The following is a 21,987-nucleotide window of genomic DNA, read 5'->3' on the forward strand; positions in this document are numbered from 1 at the left end:
GCCCGGCAACAGACCAGGCCTATAGATTTGATCTTTAATCACTGTCATGCAAAGTTTATTTTACTCTTCCCAAACCCGACAGCGAGTGACAACTGCGTCAAGTTCAAAGTAAAAAAAAATAAATAAATGAATAAAAAATGACCACATTCAAAATTAAAATTAAGACAGAAGCTGAATATATCGGACGCCTTGGGAACATGCTGTAACAGGCTGCGCTAAACATGAGGAAAAACAATTATTTTAGCCCTCCTGCTCCACTCCGGGCTTCAATAAAGCAGGTAAACATTACACAAACACCACTCCCTCTTGTGCAAACGCTGCTGTTCTGCGTAGCTACATGGAGGATGTAAATAAGCTGGACTGGAACCATTTAACAAAGTGCAAAGTCTTCTCTTTTTTTTTTTTTTTTTTTTTTTTTCCGAAGCTGAATGCTCCATGTTGCTGCGGCTGGTATATGCAGGGAGCTCACACACTGAAAAGCTATCACAATTGACAGGTTTCAAAGTCCAGAGATGCGTACGAGCTTCAAAAAAAAAAAACAACCATGATGGGTTGTAGTCATACTGCACTGAATCAAACCAGCACGTACCAGCTCTGTGATCAATCAATCCGCAGCCATAAACGAAGATGAAGCAGAGGCGTTTGAAAAAAAAATGCCAAAAAAAAAAAAAAAAAAAAAAAAAAATGCAGAAGGCGTCGATATTGGTTTACAATTGCCGGTGTTTAACCCATCTCCCCCTCCTCTGTCTCCGACATGGCAGGGACAGATCCTCAGCACGACCCGAACCACCAACCCGCCGGCTTCCCGCTCCGCATGTCTCACCGCGCTGTTTGCGCCCGGATATCAACAAGTACGCCGACAGACAGCCCCCTTCGGACGGACTACCTGTGTTCCCAGTCAGCTGTGCGAGGAGGCGCCGCATCTCTGTGAAGGTGGATTCATGGCAGCTCCGAACTCCCCTCCACATCTGTTTAACTCTTCCTGCACCGAGTCCTCAATCACTGTAAACACACTGCTCTGGGCTTCAAGGCTGTGAGACTCCAATGAGTATTTTTCCAGGGTTTTTTTTTTTTCTGCTTTGCTGTTTTATTTATTTATTTATTTATTTATTTATTTATTTATTTATTTATTTATTTATTTTTGTGTTCCAGATCATCCAGATCAAAATTTTAAATTTTAAATTTAAAAAACGTTTTCAAACCAACCTGATTTTACTTTTTAAATAATTGCCTTCTATAGATAATAAACCCATTTGGCATTCTTGGGGTCAACAAATGTCATCAAGATTTCGCTACTGGTCTTTAACATCAACTTGAAGAAGTTCTCCTCTTTGCATAAAGGTTTTAATTCAGTCACACTGAAGAGTTTCCAAGCATGAATGGGAACCAACTCTGAAACCTTTTTTTGTTAAATCATTGAGAGGTGGACTTGCTGTGTTGCATATCATTGTCCTGCTGCACAGGTCATGTGCTTGACTCTGAAGTTTCACGCTGACAGTCATGCATTCTCCTTCAGGATTTTCTGACAAATAACAGAACTCAGGATTCCAAGAAGTTGTGAAGCAGAAACTCAGTCAGAGACCATCACATCACACTTGTTCTTTTTTTCTGAAATACTGTGTTGTACTGTCTGAGGTAAACACAACTTCTGAACTGTTTCACTTTGGTTTCCTCACTTCCCATGTAACACATGTATTCATTTCACCAATATACCCCTTTATACCATTTCCTTTTGTGCTTCAATCTCCTGCCTTTACATCCCGTTGCATTTGTGGGCCTCTGAGTAAGTGAGCATGAATGGTTACTTGAGATGGACTGCAAAGATGTCCATCCCAAGATCACTCAATGATCTTTGGAAATGAGTCAACCCCACCTTGGAAATTAAATCAAACAGATATATAATAAAGGACAAATGAGGTAGTTGGTTGCAGTGGTGCAGTTTATTTGTATATGGAAGTCTATTTTTTTAGATCCCAGTCGGAAAACTACAGGAACGCCAGCATAGTAATACACAGTAATACATTGCACCACTACAACTTCTGATACACCGAGCGCAAGATGAATTCAGCACAAATTGAAGAAGCTATTGTCGCAACCAGTTTTATGAACTCAAGTTTTCATCCCATTGATTTCACTAACAACTCAGACATTATCTGCTTTGCTGTGTTGCTCACCAAGATAAAGCCACAATAAAAGCTACTGGTGCTATTAAAAGTCTTTAACTTAGAAAGTGCTAGAACAACGTTTCTGCGTTTTCTTTGTTTTCTCTTACTTTTTAAGAGAAAACTTAAAAAGTAACTGATAGACTGTGGCAAAAGGCGTTCGACATTGCTGCAGTGTTCTTCCTGGTAAAGGGCATTTTTCCTTTCCATTGTTGATATATGCCATTGTTTAGGTCCTTAGGTATTACTGCAAAGTTACCTCGATGGACTCATCTGTCCACTGTTGCTATGTGTCTTTAGAAGGAGGAGGGATTGCTGCTGTCACTAAATGGGTTTCCTTAGATAGAACGCTTTCTTTCTTTTTAACCAATGAAACTATAATAAATTGAACATGACTGCCCTGTTTTAGAATGTAGATAAAATTAGATTTTATGTAGTTAGCATTGAATATGTCTGCATGACTGAAATGAATGGACTAGGATCTGTTTGTCTTCTAAAGTAACCTTAATTGTGTGTAACTGCCTCTTAAAGGCATGTGTGTGTGTGTGTGTGTGGGTGTGTGTGTGTGTGTGTGTGTGTGTCTGCTGTGGAGATATAAAAACAAACCAGACTGAATTGAATCAATACATCAGCACACATTCAGATAGCTTTTAAAATCCATTTGTCAATGACCTGTTTATTAATGAAACAAAGGCAAGCTTATCTCAAAATGCAGAACAGTGCAAATAAAAACAACAGTCATTAAGTAAAAGTAGTCTACCAAATGTAAACTAAGTTTAGGAATTAAATCCAAAGCTTTACTTTCACAAAGAATCAACCCTAGAAAATAGTCTTCACTGGAAATCATTGTGAATATATATATATATATATATATATATATATATATATATATATATATATATATATAAACACAATTATGGAAGATTATGGAAGATCTGACACTCCTTTTACTGCTGAACAAACTTAAATAAAATTTACTGGCAAGCTGATAAGGTATAAAAACAAACAAATAAAATAAATAGTCCAATTCCACATTCAACCAAAACAAAGTTTATCAAACAAGACATTGTGAAGCTTTACAACGCTTCACATTTCACGTTGCATCGTCTTGAGTCTGAATTTCACCCGCAGATCTCCATCTGGCTGGAGCATCCCGAAGCCAAAGCGACTGGGATTAACTGGTGGAAGTTTATCGTTGGGGCTGCACAGCTCCAGATCAAAGTGGGTCAAAAACAGGAACACAAATCTGTAGGGAGAAAGTTAAGCATTGTGTGAGAATGTAGCTGCGTGGCAAACCTTACGTAGACAACAAAATGCAGAGCAAACACTCTTTGATGCGGTTGATTACATGGAGCGATCTTTAACCTTTGCCTGATATAAAAAATGTCCTCCAGACGTCTGCTCTCCCTCTCTTTCATTAATTCCAGCTCATTATTGAGTTTTAGCGATTACTAACATGAAAGCATGGCTGAAGCTACAATGTAAAATATTACTCAAGTATGATTTTGCTGGTTTGTTGCCTGGGATGAAATTCTTTGATTACAAACACATCATTTTTCAAGTAACAAGATGCTCAGGGGATTACATTAAAAGGCCGTGGATTTACACTCACTGCTTAATGGCTGTAACAGCAAACTCCTTTCCGACGCAGATGCTCTTCCCCGCGCCCCAAGGCAAGGTGAAGTACTTCAGCTTTTTCTCGTTCTTGTAGAATTCCTTCTTCACCGTTTTATCTTCATTTAGGAATCGATCATACTTGAACATCTGTCAAGGGAGAGGAGAACGAAACAGATGTGCACGAATTAGGAGATGCAAAAAGCCCTGTTGTCTGTTTCCTCCTCCATACGTTCTGTCAAAAATAGGTTTCACTTTTTGTTATGATCGGTAACCACAGAAGACAAGCAGAATTAACAAAGATGAATTATCTCAGTTCACCGATTAGCTCACAAGTCGGTTTCTTAGTACTAATGTCCTGATATCACACCATGCTGTGTAAAAGTACTGACAACTTTTTCCCTTTTTGTCACTTTACAGTCACAAACTTGTAGTTCATCAAGATTTTATGTGATAAATCAAAACAAAAACTATCCATTTTTTCGAAGCAGAAGGAAATTTAAACATTTTCAGCATTGTTTCTTGTTACAAATAATCTTCTGAAAAGTGGGGCATGCATTTGTGTGCAACCCCCTTGAGTTTGTGTATTGCACAACTGAATACAGCAGCGTTAATCTCCTTAATCATGCGTGCTATAGCAGCAAAACATGCTGTAAACTGTTGCATACGCAAATGAAGTTCCTTATCAGTATTGTCTGCATACCTGTGGTTCTTCATGAATCTGTGGGTCCATCTGAGGGCTGAGGAAAGGAAACAGACACACTCGATCCCCACGTCTGAGGTGGTACTCCTTTCCATTGTCCATCCGAAGGATCTTGTCTTTAACAACTTCTCTATTGATCATTACCGCGGCGGTGAGCCGTAAGGTCTCACTCAAAACGCTATCTGCAGAGCGGAAAGGACAGGGAAGTGGATGATGTCAGAGGCCTGTCACGACTGCTTAAATCAGCAAGAGCCTTCAGGCAGCATCCACAGAGGTACAATAATTTGTGAAAAGAATATTTGAAAAAGGCAATACTGATTTAACTGATTCAAAGTTCAGATGCTTATTTCAAACAAGTGCAACAATTGTTGCGTCCATCCCAATTAGGTGATTAAAAACCAGGGGTGGAAGAGCGCAATTAGACAGCATAACCGGCAGCAAAGCAGCTGCTTATGTACCAAACACAGGTGTGCTCTGTGCTTCCAGCTGGTTCAAGGGGCGTCGCTGCAGGGAAGTATCCTGGAGAGAAGGAAGGCCTCTGATCTCTGACTTAACAGCCTCCATTGCCTCAGGGTGAGTGAGCAGGAAGCCGAGGACCCAGAAGGCAGCCGGTCCAGCATTGCACTAAAAAGAAAGAAAGAAAAAAAAATAATATCACCAAACAGTTTTTAACTTCAACATCTAGTCTGTAAAACTGCGCAGGAGATGGAATTAAAATATAATTCAACGTTTAGTGAAATATACCTATAACATAGCCTAAATGTTTTCTGCAGTGTTGCTGTCTGAATATGACTGATGTGAGAAGAAGCCAGTAAATGAGTCCACACTTTGTAGAAACTGCTGTCAGATCCACAGAGACAGACACCTGAGCCTGTCAGACAGTAATTGCTGAGGGTTAAGGGAGCTGTTCTTTTTACCTCTGCACATCTCAGGTCAGCTCTCTACTGACAGCAGGGCAATTGCCCCAAAAGTGACAGGAGTTACAACACATTGTCTTTCTGGCCTCTCAATGTCTTTCAGTAAAAAAAAAAAAAAAAAAAACTTTTAAAATGTCAAAGGAGTCTGGGTATTAACAAAGTATCAGATTGTATTTTTAAGGACTGCATGTGAGACAACATAAATGTGAAGTAAAATTAATTTTTTTACCTTATTACAAGAAGCCACAGTTCAAAGATTTTATGGGGTCCAAAGCATACGTTTCATGTTGCTGTGAGTTTATAAAAGTAAATAAGTCTTCAGCTAATCAGACCAGTCCTCTGTTTTAGATGAATTTAGTCACTTAAAACAGCTCAAACAAAAACGTGAATATCTATATTAGGTCATATGTTAGCACGTATTAAATGTCTTCATTTTTATAAGACACTGTTGAGTTTGTTACGTTTGTCTCAGCTGAACCAGTTCCATGTAACGACGTTAGAGTTACACACATTGAGGACCCAGACTGTATCAATCCACCTGACCAGCTGCGACTCATCAGTCTGCTGTAAGTGGAGGTAAGCTGTGGGTTTGGCAGAAGGATGTGATTTGTGTAACATCACCCTCCTGTGCTTCTCCAGGCCTCTTGGCTATTTGGAAAACTCCCTGCAGACTCCCAATCAGCTGATTGTGCTGACTGATGCAGCTGGTAAGGAAAATAGCTTGGCTGAGAAAACATCAACAACCTTTAAAACCAATCTCCTCTGAAAATGTACACCTTTAATATACACTACTACAGCATTGTGTGGCAGGGATGTGAACATTTTCAGATTGGATTCTTTTAAACAGCCAAATAAAAAGTTAAAATGGTGATTAAGTTTGCCTAGCTACTTTCCATCTCTTTTAGCAATTTACTGTCTTTTCTCTAAACTTACAAATGACAACTGTCTACAACAGGGAAGGACACCATTACTCTTACAGAACCCCACTTAAAGTTGGGACTATACCTTTAAATTATTTTAAATGCCAGATGAACTGATTTTTCTTCTTTTTTTGACAAAAATAATAGTCCATCTTGTTCCTCATAAACAGAAATACAAACTGGGAGTTTTGAACATTAGTTTCCTCTGTGAAAAGTTAAGCAATGTTTGGAGCTCTTTGCTGAAGGGGTCCAAACAAAGCAGCTGATTAGTTTCCTTTGCACAGCTCTGCTCCAGTTCTTAATTTCTTGCCAATATGCTAAGTTTACAAGAATACAACCCCGACAGTGTGTTTGCATCTGATTAATACATTATCACAAACTATGTGATTTATCCCACTCGCAATAAAAATCACTTTTACATGTATTTCAGGTTTCAGCCGAATGGGATGGGAAGGTCATTCCAATCTACAGTGGATGTAGGTGGGTAGAATTAAATGTTAGCATTATACTTTCTCAAGAAAAAAAAAAAAAAAGTAATGCTATAACAAAAACGAAAACCCCAATCCCTGCTGCACCTCTCACCATCCTAAAATCTAATCCCTCTGTTCTCGGCAGTGCTGCTCCAGTTTCATTGTCGCACACAGATTGCGTCCTCCTATATCACAACTATCCATAATAAGGCACGAACGTATATGGAAGTGTCAAAATTTACCCAGAAAAGCTGAGTCTCTGTTTCAGAGGGAACGGCAGGTTCACCAAGGGGTAAAATTACTACAGATAAAGTGTTGCACTGATAAAAAGCAAACGCTATGAACGGCTCTCTTTCTCCCCCACCTGGCTGCTCTGGGGAATAACACCATGCGGCCATGAACTCGTCTAGCTGATGAACAACTATTTAGTATTCAAGTCTACTGTATACCAGTACCTCACTCCTGGGTTACTATGTAAACACTGTTTCAACAAGGCTTCATGGGCAGAGTCAGAGTTAACATTAATCTTAAATAAAAATTTTCAAAAATGATGTAACTATGATGTACTGGCACTGAATCATGATTGAGAGTGTAAGAGCCAGAAACTGTGTGACGTACACAAACGAGGAAGCATTTCAGCTATGACTACATTCTTCTAATAAACTACTGTTTACACAAGTAATGAACTGAACCTTAAGACATATAAAATGATGTGGAGACTTATCCGTAGGTTCAAAACTGCAAAAGAAAAACAAAAAGAAGTCCTCGTCAAGTAACACGTTGAGGCAGGTTTCTCTGAGTAATCTGACAGCAAGGAATCTGGCTCTTCTTAGATTTGCACGGTTAGCAGGGCAACTGTGTGTTTCAGTCACAAGATCGCACTGTTCAGCCTAATCAGGGTGTGTGAGTCAGTGTGTTTACCTTTTTTTTTTCTTTTTTTTTTTTAATAAAAAGAACTCTCACCTGGGTGTTCCACAGCTGCAGCAGTTGCGCTTTCTTCTGCATGTCTGCATCTACCCCCATTTCCTCCAGGAACTGAACGTAGCTCTGTTGCCAGGAACCGTTCACACGACCTGAGTACAGCAGGTCCCACAGTCGATCCTGGGACGTGGCGACCACTCTTCTTTCCTCTGTTATTGAAAATAGTTGGAGATGTAGGTAAACAGGTTCATTTGCCGTCAGGTAAGTGCAGCTGACAAAGTGCCGTTGAAGAGCAGGAAACGGTGCCTCGCAAGATTTGTCACTGCACTCAGTGTGTTTTATTGGGATTTTATGCAGCAGGAGTGGAAGGGGAATAATATATTGTTTTCAGTGTTTTTCAAATTGTGGAGTGCACTTATGGATTCCGCGCCCTTGAGTCAATAATTGGTAGAGCCACTTTTTACTGCAGCTAGCGCCACAAATCCTTCAGAGTAGGGTTACGCAATATATTGCAAATACATCACCAGATGATGAAGCAACAGCAATATAACAATGGACTGTTTGAAACTATATTATTTTTGGCTAACGTATTCCAAGAATCAGGAATAAGAGCAGGGACACCTGGATTTCAAATCTTATGATAATATGCATTTTATATTGTAATGATGGTTAAAATGATTTTAAATTACTCACAGTTAGCTATAAACATTCCGCGGCATTCAATCAGAATTTAGCAAAAACAACGAAAAATAAAGAATATAAATAATATAATGAAATAAAACCAACATGTTTTAATGTTCTCATCAGAGCAACTGTGAGCAAATCGTTCAACTAACCAAGATAACTATTCAAAACACACCATCAAGTGTTGGGGTTTGTCACCAGCTTTCCTGTCCCTGTCAAGCAAATTATCCTGACAGCATGATACTACCACCATCGTGCTCCAGGTAGGTTTAGCAGGAGCTGACACGAAAGTAATTGTGTTCAGGCTGATGTACAGCGTTAGGTTTCGAACATTTGGAGGGACAAAAAGATACATTTTGCTTTAATCCGATCAAAGCACCGTTTGGTGTGATATCATACATGGCTTGTCACAAACTGCAAACGAGACTTTGTAAATGTTTCTATCAGCACTGACTTTCATCATGCTATGTAATCTTCTGAAGACAATTATTTGTCTTGTTAATGGGTGTACCTGAATAAAAAGGGCCATAAAAACCTGCCACTCTTCCAGTTAAAAAATTAAAAACCACAAATAATTTATTTGCATGGGAGACCAGTTCCTTTTGGTCTCCCAAGCAAAGCCCCATCAAAATACACTGAGGTTTGGGTTTACAATGTAACAAAATTACTTCTGGAAATAACTGTAAACGGATGTTTTAATCATGTCCAGAAACCTAGACCCATACGACGACTGTGATTACAGTGACAGTAGGAAGAAAGGGTGGATGTCAGAAATGTGCTGTCAATTTCAGTGGAACTGCTTGCCTCGTTTCAGTGAACCTCGAGCCAGTTTGGTGAGTAGATCATCAAACTTGCGGAACTCCCCGTAGACGGCATCGACATCATCCTTCCTCTCAAACAATGTGAGATATCCAGCCCTGTCAGCAATCAGTCAAGTATAAATACACAGATTCCATGTGTCACTCTGCTACTATGTAAACGATTACGACATGAGTGACTTTTCATGTATCCTGTTACCTGAAAAGAAGACTGTAACAGAGCTCAAATAATCCATCCTCTCTCCACTGTGACGGGCTGCGGGGTTCAAAACTTTTCAGCATCACATCGGAAAGGTGAGAAGTCATGGAGGTGCTGAGCTTCAGCTGATTGACACCGTGAAAATGTCTGAAAAATAATAATAAAATCTGAAAATTAGATTTTTCTGAAACCATTTTTAAGTTTAAGTTATTTTTGATTAACTTAAATCAACAAGTCCTTACTTTTCCATCCATTTTTTTTCAGAAGCAGGATAGTTGCCTGGGAGCTGCAGGTTGAAGATCCTTTTCAGGAGCTGGCCTCTGCGATTGTTGAAGTCAAAGCTGTTGGTGTCATCATTCAAGACACCATCAAAGGAGTTTGGATCCAACAGCACTGTCACATAAATGCCAGCGAGACGAAACTACAAGGACATGTTTGATCACACGTAAGTTTTTTTTTTTTTTTTTACTGAATTTTTAATGTTTAAAGTTTTGACGTCTTTTTATGTGAACTGCTTTTTAATGATTAATGTTTCAGTAATTATAGAAGCTTACCGTGAAGATGTCTCCATGTTTGTCTTTCATGCGTGCCAAAAATTTTGCAGGATCCTTTAAAAACTCAAAAGCATGGCCGAGCCACGGGATGGAGCCCTTATCAAGAGGAGGCTCATTTTTATTTCTGACAGGTACGAGGAAATTCAAATTAGTGTACCGTGGTAGTTTGCATATCTACATTTCGCAATTCATAAATCTCACTGAACAGGTTTCAAGTTTACATAAAATCTTGGAAAAGGAAGTGCTCATGAATGAAAAAAAAAAACATTTTTGGCATCTGGGTAAAAATGAATAAAAGTGTTGAGTTTCAGTCTAACTTTGTGTTTGCAAATAAAACTTTTGTTATTTTACAGCTTTTTCATATAAATACAGATTTAAACAGCATCAGTGACCTCTAACAGTAAAAGCTTGCAGAATTGTTTTTTTTTAAATCGATGTTGCCTTCAGTTTAAAAGTGATGCTTGGTAAACCTTAATAAAAAAAAAAGGTAGAAAAGTCAACAAATAAAAGTTTTACCTTCTGCGAGTGGTGTAAAGAAGTAGAAGTAGAAGCAGTCCATTAAGAAGCAAAAAGGCTGTTCCCAACATGTTTCAATACAACCTGACACTTGAGCTCCCCTGTAGATTCTAACCCCATAACCGAAGTCAACCTGCTTATAGCTCCGAGCCTGGCTTTGGTGTAATCACCACTTGTCGAAGGGGCGTGGAAAGGTGTGGCTGGTGACACAAAGTCTTGCACAACTACCTCCAGTAGACAGTGTCTGACACCTAAAAAAACATACCCAGCCTCAATAAGCTGCTCTAAATAAGAGAATTATAAACAACATGGAATAGCAGGTTTGAGAACCTCTTCAAACAGTCTAGACCTATTTCTGCTTCACGGTGTTGAAGGAGAAGTCACATACCACAAAGTTACAAAGCATACATAGCATCTATCAATTCTATCCAGCAGCTTTGAGTTTTGCAAGAGAAGAAACCAAGAGATGAAAGAGATGAGTAGTGGTACAAAACCTCTCACGATTTGGCAATCTGAAATCTTTATTACCACAGCCAACTTCTCCTTTTGCAAAACATCTATTTTTACATTTGTGGTGACTCAAGCAACAAGACAGGCAGGAAAAAGTACAGCTGACAGTCAGTTTGTCACACTGAAACCAGCCTGTCATATTAAAAGAATACCAAAGAGAATATGTAATGTAGGACATGTCAAGCCATGAAACTATAACTCCATGAAAACAGATCTTAGTGTATAACAGATCTCCTAATGAATTGATGACAAATATTCTTACCTTGTAAACTATTGGAAATATTCTTGGCGGTTGTTTTTTTGGTGTATACCAGCAGATGGCAGAAAAGTATCTGCATTAGCTTTATCATAGGGCAGAGTTGATGGTGGTGGAAATTTTGATTTAAATTTGAATTTATTATTTTTCAAATACATTTTGAAAATATTTTGTTTTTGTTTTTTTTGTTTTTGCTCTGTCTAAAAAATGGCTAATTACTCAGTTTAAATGGCGTTGAGGTTTGTCTTCATATAAAGTATTAAATAATGATAATGTTCTGTCATTTTACAGAGCATCAGTTTCAAATTGGTATAAACCAGAAATTATATAGCTTCAAAAATATTTGAAAATAAATAAACCGTTAGGTAGCTTAAGTGTGCATGTGTGCTCCTTAAAATAGTCCGTGTAGCAACAACAACTTTAGGTCATAAAATTTAAATAAATAGCGCGCAACAAATGCGAGTACTGTGACGGAAGGAAAAAGTGGGGTATTTATGACAAATTACTCTTCTGAAAAAAGCTCATCATCATCAACGTTATTTATAAATTGCTTTAATGTCAGCCACAGCTGAAACAAAGTGCTGTAATCAATAAATAAGATAAAAGAAAGCATAAAATAAAGTGACAAAAAGTTGAGTACCCTCTTAATGAGAAAAGGCCACTAGTGTCAACAAAATCTTGAAAGCAAGGAAATAATTTGATGAAACTTAATGCAGCTTGAAAGATGTTAACCTTGCTCTTGAGCATGTCTTTCACCTTCGTTGTGACAATACCCCACAAACCAGAAGTGTGTCCATGCCCAGTCCTAACAGTGTGCTACTTTTAGATGTGTCCCTGCTCCATCAACCCTGAATCAAATAATTCCCTCACAATCAGTCATTTAGTTGTCGCTTAATTCATGTGTTTTAGAAGGATTGGATCTAAACATTGCATGATACCGGAGTTGGGCACCCTCGCCACAGATTATTTATGGTGCTTTGGTCAGGTGGTATTGGTGGCTTTGGGAGTGTGATCAGCTACCAAGGTCTGCTGGAAAATAAAATTGGCATCTTCTTAAAGTTTTTCAGCAGAGAAAAACATAAAGTGCTCAAAAACTTCTTGGTAGATGGCTATTATGATCACTGACTTGAAAAAATGCCATGAATCAACACTTTAAAATGTCTTGGCTCCCCAAATTATCATTCCTTGTGATAACTTCAAAATGTACCTTCAACAAGTTAGATTATCTAGTTCTTTATTCCTCCTTTAGACCCTGGAGCCTTAATTTTTCAAATGAAAGTTAAAATTCAATATTTACTGAGATGTTTTTTTTTTTTACTTTTCTCCATGGGAATGATTACATTTTACTAATCTGGTCTCTGCAGAAGGTAAAGCTGTTATCTTTTGTGCTGCAGTTTTCTGTTATTAAAAAAGCATACTGCAAACAAACCTTAGTGTTGTTCATAATTTTAATATATTAATATGAATTTATTTTGGTCTGTCACTAATTTTACAATTTTTTACATTTTTTGATGTAACTATTAATTTGTGTATTTTTTTGCATGTACATGCTGTTACCAAGGGCAACTGAACTGCCCTCTGTCTTGCCTATTCTTGCTTAGATGACGATATCATATATTACATAACAAATACAGCTTTAGAAAAATTGCAAAATATCAAAATAAACATATATGTATTTGTATTTGTGCAGATGCTCATATTTGCTTATGGAACATTGTTTTGTAGGTTCTTGCTTTACTTTGTTCATCTTGTTCCAGAAAAATGTTGCGTCATAAATTGAAACTAGAAAGGCACATCTGCAAACTGCGGACTGCTTTTCTGTTGCTTCATCATCAGTTTTAGAGTTAGGATGAATATGGCTGATGACAGATAAGAAACACTCTCCTTGAGAAGCAGTTGCAATGAACCTTCATCATTCTTATCTTTGAATTAGCCAAATGCAAGTGAATCATACAGCTCAGAATGAGCTCTGTGCAGATGTTTTTAGATTTTGTTTTGCTGAACATATGGGCAATAACCCTAAAAATTAGGCAGCCAATACATTTTGATCCTTCTGCTTTAATGCTAATCTTATATCGCATAATCTTTGTTGATGTTGGAGTATCTTCACTCTACTCAGACATTAGCATAAAAATCTGAACAATGCTTTAAAGATCAATATTTTATGAAATGTGTGCAAAATTATTTGAGTTTATGTATTTTTTCGTACAAAACAGCTAATCTTGAGAACATTTTCCAGCTTTAACTTTAAACAAATACTATATCTGTAGCATGACATGTTTTTTTTCTAAACATTTTTACTAGTTCTTTATTAAAGAACTAATTTAATCATTTTCTTTGTTAAAGAACTAATATAAATGTAAATATAGACTACTCTGTAAATGTGGCGGTTAGCACTGTTGCCTAACAACAAGAAGGCCATAGGTTCAAATCGTGCCTGAGGCCTTTCTTTGTAGATTGCGTAGTTTCCCTGTGCATGCAAAAAAGTTCGAGCCAACATGTACTCTGACATCCATACAAAGCACAAAGCCTGGATTTTATATCAAACTGGCAACTCCAGTTTGTGCTTGGATTTAAAAGTATGTTTGCATGGCTGTAAATCCCTGTGTTGCCTTGTGATGGACTGACCACCTCTGCAGATGGGGATCCTGTGTCTGGACAGGATTACTCATGTATTGAAATGGGTTGAATGTAAACAAATAACATCTGTTCAACTAAGCATTATAGATCATATAAGGTCATATAAAATTAAATGCATTTGTTCTGCTATTAACCATGTTCTCTCAGAAACCTAATTATATTTTAATGTGTGCATAGAAATCAAAATTTGAAACAAAAGCTGCTCATTTTTGCCCTGAAGCACTTACCGTGCTTGAATCTGAGGTGAAATTTTATTTTATTTGATGAAATAGGTCCATAAAAACATTTCAGAGGTTCAATTAAAAATGGATTGTTTTAAAATGAATAATAAACTCACAAAATAACCGATTTTTAACTCTTCAAGGTTAACAGTATGTGACCTGGGCAATCCACTGTTTCCCAATATAATGGTCCAATACTATAACCAGAACAAATCTATTATTTATTTGTGTCATGTATAGAGAAGCAGGATTGCTTATGAGTACTCTTTTTTTGGTTAAAATTATACCCAGTTGCCTGGGTAGGCACAACTTTTTCACTTTATTTCAAAAATACATAGCTTGTGTAAAGTTCAAGCTGAGGTCTATTTCCTAGTTTGTCCCCAAAAGCTTGTGTTGGAATGGTAATTCTTTGGGAGATTTTCTGCCGCATCCCTATAGGGATCTTTCAGTTTGTCTAAGACTGACTTTTACCAACAGATTTCCTGAGGATTTGCCGCACAGGTGGATGAGCATTTCTTTGCTCAGATAAAATGAAATCTTCTCACTGCAGCAGCTGCTCTCATGTGAGACAAAGATATATTTTGGGAGACAGAAAAAAAATCAAAAATAGCAAATAGTAACTAAGATGATACAGGAAGTCATGTCAAACGGCCCGTATGCAAACAGTGTCAGACTGAGTTACACATAACAACTCAATGCTATATGTAGCTCAGACATTGGCTTCAGAAAAGGTTTCACAAGTGCATCGACTGTAGTTTACAATTAGCTCACTATGCAGTCAATATGTTAACATCCGTTAATAATCTGTTTTGCCTGAGTGAAGTTATCCCGTTCCACCTTCCTCAAATCAAATTAAACTGGTGTCAAACATTTGTGTTTGTTCTAGTTTGTACTGCAAAAATGTTCATTTGTACCGCTGTCATTTTAAAATATGAATTCATTTCCAGAGGTCATCATCACAGCCAAAGGTACCAAAAGCTGTGCTTGTGCTTGATTTTCTAGCAAATGGGCCTGACCTTTAACCCCAGAGAGAATCTATGGAGTACTGCCAAGAGGAAGACGGGAGGCACCAGAACCAACAATAAAGATGACCTGAAGTTGGACTTCCAGATCACCTCTGCAGAACCACAGACTGATTTCCCCCACAATGCATTGATCCAGTAATTCATGGGCCAGAATCCTTACAATTACAAAAGTAAAGGCTTGAAATGTTCCACTGTGTCTAATAAATCTATTTAATAAACAAGTTTTACTTTCTGAAATAAGTGGCAAACAACATTTGAAAACTTTTTCACAATATTCTAACTTTGGAGATATACTGGTATATTTAATTTGCTTCCTGTACATCCTCCAGACTCACACTTGGTTTCTCATCACCTGCAGTTGGGTCTTGGCCCCTGCTTCGATAACCAATGATGCAGAAAATAGGAGACTAAAAGGCCAAGATCTCCGTCATGATTATAATATCTTGACTGAACCATGAGGATGCAGTGTTATTTTCTTGCTAAGACCATACATGCTACGCTACCATATACATACATCCCTGTGTTTGTGAAACTGCAACATTTGTGGCATTGGCAAGCCTGCACATTTAATTCCCATGAATGCCCACAAAGTCATGGCCTGTGTCCCCGCAGACAACATGCAATCTGTTATTGAGACAGATTTTAATTTCAGTTCACACAGAAGAATCTTAAATCATCCATGAAAGAAAAGAGAGAGTGGGGAGAGGACTGGGGGAGGAGTCTCCCACTGACTTTCACATCCATTCTGCCAAATCTGCAGCAGCATTGAACTCGCACAGAAAAGGCGAGGCTAACAAAAGAAAAAGAAAAAAAAAAAGGCAAACTGAAGAATGCTTTTCTGAAGGACCTCCTATCACTAGGGCTGAGTTGAGTTTGCATGTACATTAGACGTGAACTGGTTCATGATTTACTGAGGAGTGCTGGTGAAGAGGAGGAGGAGTGGTCAGGATCGGAGATCATTAAGCACTTTGAGAAAGACGTCGCCCCTGAACGCAGCACAGCAGCACCGCAGCCAGGAGGACCAGAAGTGCGTTTAACCTCCGAAAGTTGCGTCGATCTGGACATGATTTGGTTCTGATTTGCTGCTTAGCTGCCCGGAGAGGACTGCGGAGGGGCTGAACGCCGCATTGTGGCAACCGACACCCTCGATTCCTGCCCGAGGACTGCACAAGCCGCTCGCCGCAAAATGTCATCTCAGGCCAAAGTCAAGAAGGACAAAGAGATTATTGCCGAATATGAGACCCAAGTGAAAGGTGGGTGACGTGCAGGGCCCGCTCCCATTGTTGTTGTTGCTTTTGTGGGAGGACACCCTTGCATAACTTTACTACAATCTTTATGTGGCTCTAGTGTGCAGTGTTGTGGGGTGGGAGAGATTACATTGGTTTAGATAACTTATTTTCCTGCCTTCCTTCCAGAAATTGTCCCTGGCATCATGTTTCACTCTATTTTATTTAGACGGAGTTCTTTTTTACTTGAAATTAAATATGGGGAAAATTTAAAGCAAGCATCTGGCTCCTGCAGAGAACTCTGTGCTCCAGTTTCTCAAACATGCCTTGCTTTGTGCGACCATGTAAGCAATGGGTTTTTATTATTTCTTTGCTCTTGTGCAAGCTTTGACAATTATTCCTGATGATCCTACAATATATATATTTTTAAAGTACCTTCAACTCTTAAAATGTCCCCACCTTCCCATTGCAGAAGCTTCTTTGGCGTGAAAAAGTTAAGACCTATGAGAGATGGCGATCATCCCTTTTGTAGTATTTTCCTGTCACTTCATGACTCAGTGTGAGAAAGAACAGGAGGGAATGCTTGAGAAGGTCACCCAACAGTTCAGAAAGTCCATGAATTATGCATGCTGTCTGTATGAATTATGAACTATGAAAGGATTTCACTGTCTGACACTAAATATGTGACTGGATGAACCAACCAGTGAGAAAAAAGTCAGGAACGGATCAGACAGATTGCAGGATGTGAATAGACAGGCTTGTCTTGTCATCATGCTGCACCTCCCTCTTATTGTTGTGGTTTTAATGTAAGTCTTACATTTCCTGTTGCTGTAAGGTGTCACTTCAGTCTGTCTGGACCCCCAGAAGCCAGTTGGATCTTTTTGCATGCTAACTGATCACTTTGTTTACAAGACAAACAAACCAATGAGTTTAAAAGAAGCGTTAGTTCAAGCTATGCTAGCTCAGTTCCATGCCGTTTGAGAGAGAATTGTTTTCGCAGGTTATTATGTCCATTGAATGGCAGACAGTTTAGTCTGAGAAAGAAATAACAGCAAAGGTATGAACTAGATGAACCGACCACATTCCAGTTGAGTATTCATGTGAACTAGTTCTTCAGGAGAAATGCGCTAAAGAAGAATGACCACTAAAGGGATTGCAGCTACTTATTGATTTTTTCCATAGTCCTGCTCATTTACATCAAAGGTGGTTAAAACAGGCATATCTTTATCAGGACAATTTGCAAAAAATTTGCAATGTTGAACTTGTAGCTTCAGTCTTTTTCTGTTATTCAACTTTCATAACCACATTTAGTGTTTCAGTTATCAATGCAGTTGTTTTTTTTTGTTTTTTTTACTTTGGGCTTGTTTTTTTGTTTTTGTTTTGTCTGTGTAAACCCCCCAATACTCCCCACACACAGTGTGTTCTTAATAATCACAATGTTTTGTTTTTAATTATTTTACATTGGTGAAGCATTTAAACAAAAATGAATGTTTTTTCACATTCAATGATCTGAACCTATTTAGAGAAAATTTTTTGAATACATCATCCATATTTAAAATACGATGTTATGAACTGTATTTAGATAAAACTGTTCCTGCTTTGAAACCCAATCATCTAAAAGCACATTTCTATATTCTACTCCATATACTATGAAGAAATGTGGTTACATGACCTTTGTAAATATTTATCAGCAGAACCTTTCAGAGAGTTTCTTTTATTTTGGCCATAAATGGATCAGAAACAAACAATAAAAAATAAATAAAGTGGAAATAAATATTTATATTTATTTATATATCATGCCAATCCCTAAGTGCAATGGAGAACTCAGATTTGGGTACGGTGGGTATAAAATTAATTCTTTACATGTATTAAATCGAAGTAGGAAGACAAACAGCTGTACAAAATGAGGGTTTGAAATGCTGAAAGAACAAAATGCCCTGAAACTCTGAGATAAAATCATATGTATTTATCATATTATCATATCTTTCTTAGTTTTTTTTTTATATATTGTTTATTTCCTTTTAATTTCTTCCAGTTTCTTTTTAAAGTCTGTTTGGCTGTGAACACAACAGTTTGACCTCAGTCACATGAAATAAGTCTAGATTTTGCTATAATTTTTGTTTTCTTAGGATTGTGCAGTAGAAAAGTCTTGAGTTTGGACCTTCTTTTTTGTATGTTCTCCCAATGTTCTCTCCATCAACTCTACCCGTCTCTCGCCCAGTGATTGGCACCAGCCCTCCCGCTGCTCAACAATAATACACATTTGACGGCTGGATTGAAACTATGGCTGTATGATATTATGAACATGTGCTAAAGGATGATTATGATGGATCTCATGATGATGCCTCTTTACAATGATGACAACAAATCAACACTGTTGATGTCTTTCTCCTTTGGTTTTACAAGAAAGAGCCAGAAAGCCTCAACGGCACACTCAAAGCACAGAACGTATAGCCGGTGTGAAGCCAGGCTTAGATGGGAGAGCTAACCACTGCACAGCTGAAATGACAAAGGATTGTCAACACGTGTCGGGAATGAAGAACATGATGAGCATTTATAGTCAGAGGAGAGGTGTGGTGAAATTTCTTTTTGTCACTCTTTCACTCTCACACTGTCTTCACGCTCACACTTACACACAGATCGGTCTGCACTCGGCTCCGCGTCTCTGAGAGAGCCATCACAGCCCGATCGCTCGTCTCAGTTTCAGGAAAGGCTTTTAAGCTGACATCTTAAGCTCATTTGCTAACGGGTCTTGGATTGGTTTGGCGCTACGAGGATTTTATTCATGCAGTGATGCTGGCCTCCAGTAAAGCTCAGCTGCTGACTGCACAGCATATCAATCAGACCCAAATCTTCTGCACTGTATAAGTGTTTGTTTCTCTGACATTTTGTCACTGTTTGAACAAATGGTTGATTTATCCTTTTATGTACATTTTAGCTAATATTTTTAATAAGCTGAGAGAAAATACTAACTTATGTCATAATTTTGTGAATAATAATAAAATAATTCACAAAATATCATTAAGGACTTGTTACTTCAGTCAGTCTTATTGATAGCCTTGAAATTAATGTGATTTTCTTCACAAATACACATTTCCTTGGGGAGCAAGCAGACAAACCTTTCAGCCAGATTCCATCACAAAGGAAAAAAATGTTTTGATAAATGCTGGCCTGAAGTGTTATGGTTGAATTTTGACAGCTCCATAAATATCTTTGTTGTTTGTGCCTTGGTAACACCAATGTTTGAGATTCTTGTTTGTTGCTTCGGTGACAGACCAAGGCTTGCAGCGGAGCATTATGAAATCCAAGGAGAAAGCCGTTTGGAACTGCGCCTGTAAATTTAGGATTTTCCTGTGATTACACCAAGAGTGACGCAGTTAGTTGTTAAAAGCATTTTTCAGGAGTGAGCGAGCAAGCTTATGTCAAGTCAACCAAACCAACTATAAATGCATGCCATAGTCATTACTGCATTCACAAAACAAGCGCTCACACAACACAGCCTTGATTTGCACCAAATTATGTCAACGTGTCATTCTGGGTTAGGTCCCTTGTGACTAGCCACGCATGGCTAACAACAGTCTCAGTCACTGCTACCGGCCACGCTTACTAATAACTGTGCTCGGCTACTTTGAACTGGCAACCGTGGTGACGGCGACTCCATTCTGCGTTGTATTTGGTGCTCTGTTCTGTTGTAAAGCCCACGCCGAGCTGGCAGAGCTGGGATGAAACGGTGACCAAAGCTTTCCCTTATTTCATTTGACTGTCTGCCAGAGATTGGAGCGTAAACACCCCAAGTGCTGCTGCTGTTACATTTGTTGGGTGAGCATGTCTGTTTTGACCCTGCAGAGTAAAAATAGCAGGTGACGGCCCTCTAACATTTCAGGAAGGGCAAACATTTGTAACAAATAACCTTTTCGAGCTGTAATTATATCAGATTAACTGATGTAGGTGGTGCTATGTCGCTTAATGTAGCACCACATTAAACGATGTAGTGTCAAGCTAAATTACGTTTTAGCTTGACACTCAGGTGGGTTTACAATTACTGACTGTCAGTTTGAATGCTGTGTGCCACATTACCATTTAAAGAGAGAAAAATATTTACCAGCATCATTTAACATTAAATTACTGGGGGCTTTGTTGTATATTAAATAGTCACTGACCAGCTTCGTACCGGCTGGTATTTTGCAGTCAGAACTGCCTTGGCATAGATTCAACAAGGTGGTAAAAATATCTCTCAGTATCGGGTCTAATATGACATGATAGTACCTCATAGTTGGTGCGGATTTGTTGGCTGCACATGAGAATGTGAGTGATTTTTTTGTTTTGTTTTTCAATCATGATCCTCAAGGCATAACTCCCAGCGTGTTATAGATGTTTCCCTGCTTAGGTACATCTGGTTTCTGGCTGCTTGACAGACTTTTGCTGAACCGCAGAAACCTGAATCAGGTGTGTTTAAAGCAGGGAAACATCTAAAACATTCCTTGGATTGATTGAGACCTGGTGACTCTGGAGGCTGTTGGAATTCAACAGCAGCAATTCTCTGGTAAGGTGTGGCATTCAAACAACATCCGTTTGGTACTGACTGTGTCAAGAAGCTATCCTTCATGATTACACCACCAGCACCATCCTGAGTCATTAAGATCTTTGCTATCATGTTATGACAACCAACCATCTTAATATTGTATCAAAATCAATATTTTAAAGACCACACAACATTTTTCCACTTTCACTGAACCTGTGTGAATTGTAGACTTGGATTCTTGTTTTCAGCTGACATCCGGTGTGGTCTTCTGCTGCTGTTGCCCGTCAGAGGTCAGATGTCTTCCAAACTTCAGCTGCAACATTTCTTGCTTAAGCTATTGTTGCTTTTTCTTTCATTTAAAGCCAGTCTGGCTATTTGACTGACATCAACAATAAGTCTGTGACTCACAAGATAAATTTTTTTCTTTTTTTGCACCTTCTCAGTAGTTCAGACAAAAAGTTACGGGTGAAAAACCAAGTAGATAAGCTCCTTCTGAAATACTCAGACTGTTTTGTTTAACAGCAATACAATGACTAAACTCACTAGTTTAAGCTTCCCTTTTTTTGATGTTTGGTTTAAACTTCATTAATTTGTCCTCACATGTCTTAATTCATTGCTGTTGTGTGATTTGCTAATTCAATATTTGTCTTAAGCCATCATATTTGTCAGTATGATTTGAAATTTAGTTTTTTTTTTTTTTTTTTTTACAAAGTACCTTGAGATGACATGTGTTGTGAGTTGGCATTAAATAAATAAGTTGTACTGAATCAGAAAGGTGTACCTAGTAAATTGGCCAGAGAGTGTATTTTTAAAACTGAAAACTTATCACAAATGAATAGTTTTATATCTGCTAAAATCCAGAAATACCATCATTTGGCATATTTTCATTCCGTGCAAGTTGGCGCTTGTTTAAAGTGAAACACTCATTGCACACAATCAATGATGTCACTGCTTACCTAATGTTTTATCCACCTTAGAACAAGCTCCATTCATGCAGCCATTAATCTTAAATATTAAAATCTTTTGCCTTAAAGACATGATGCATTGAGTATTAAATGTTTGTGTATCTCGATCTAAACAGGGTAAGAAACGCCATCAAATGTCCAAAA

At 38.2% G+C, this 21,987-nt stretch overlaps 2 protein-coding genes and 1 long non-coding RNA gene across 6 annotated transcripts in view; 2 read left to right on the forward strand and 1 right to left on the reverse strand.

Annotated features, from left to right (window-relative positions):
• Positions 1–2,806: 2,806 nt before the first annotated feature.
• On the reverse strand, positions 2,807–10,639 carry LOC106923751 (prostacyclin synthase-like). The gene is made up of 10 exons (XM_014996998.2): positions 10,479–10,639; positions 9,963–10,086; positions 9,651–9,829; positions 9,409–9,555; positions 9,196–9,308; positions 7,750–7,916; positions 4,938–5,103; positions 4,480–4,661; positions 3,775–3,926; positions 2,807–3,408 (listed from the first exon to the last, which is right to left on the reverse strand). Exons 1-10 carry the CDS (start codon positions 10,547–10,549, stop codon positions 3,249–3,251), a joined length of 1,461 nt encoding a protein of 486 aa, XP_014852484.1. The 5' UTR covers positions 10,550–10,639; the 3' UTR covers positions 2,807–3,248.
• On the forward strand, positions 9,722–15,347 carry LOC148159688 (uncharacterized). The gene is made up of 3 exons (XR_015762868.1): positions 9,722–9,853; positions 10,013–10,093; positions 15,108–15,347. It is a non-coding gene; the product is annotated as an uncharacterized LOC148159688 (long non-coding RNA).
• Positions 15,348–15,557: 210 nt separating this feature from the next.
• Positions 15,558–21,987, forward strand: part of LOC106923749 (SLIT-ROBO Rho GTPase-activating protein 3-like) — a 38,239-nt gene continuing 31,809 nt past the window's right edge. For 3 of the 4 annotated variants that reach the window (XM_014996994.2, XM_014996996.2, XM_014996997.2), the window contains exon 1: positions 15,558–16,383. In XM_014996994.2, coding sequence (XP_014852480.2) covers positions 16,317–16,383 — 67 coding nt within the window. In that variant the 5' untranslated portion in view covers positions 15,558–16,316. The remainder of the gene's footprint in view (positions 16,384–21,987) is intronic. The other variant, XM_014996995.2, reaches the window with a different exon arrangement.

The sequence above is a fragment of the Poecilia mexicana genome, unplaced genomic scaffold (assembly GCF_051168715.1).
Source record: "Poecilia mexicana isolate PSO_F unplaced genomic scaffold, ASM5116871v1 scaffold_5, whole genome shotgun sequence".
NCBI classification, from domain to species: domain Eukaryota; kingdom Metazoa; phylum Chordata; class Actinopteri; order Cyprinodontiformes; family Poeciliidae; genus Poecilia; species Poecilia mexicana.

What these genes read in the sequence shown, in the direction of transcription:
- LOC106923751 (XM_014996998.2), bottom strand. Translation starts at nt 10,549, where the DNA reads ATGTTGGGAACAGCCTTTTTGCTTCTTAATGGACTGCTTCTACTTCTA. An exon ending in GAAAAAAAATGGATGGAAAA is followed by an intron (nt 9,556 to 9,650) that starts GTAAGGACTTGT and finishes ATTATTTTTCAG; the next exon opens with ACATTTTCACGGTGTCAATC. An exon ending in TGTTACAGTCTTCTTTTCAG is followed by an intron (nt 9,309 to 9,408) that starts GTAACAGGATAC and finishes GATTGCTGACAG; the next exon opens with GGCTGGATATCTCACATTGT.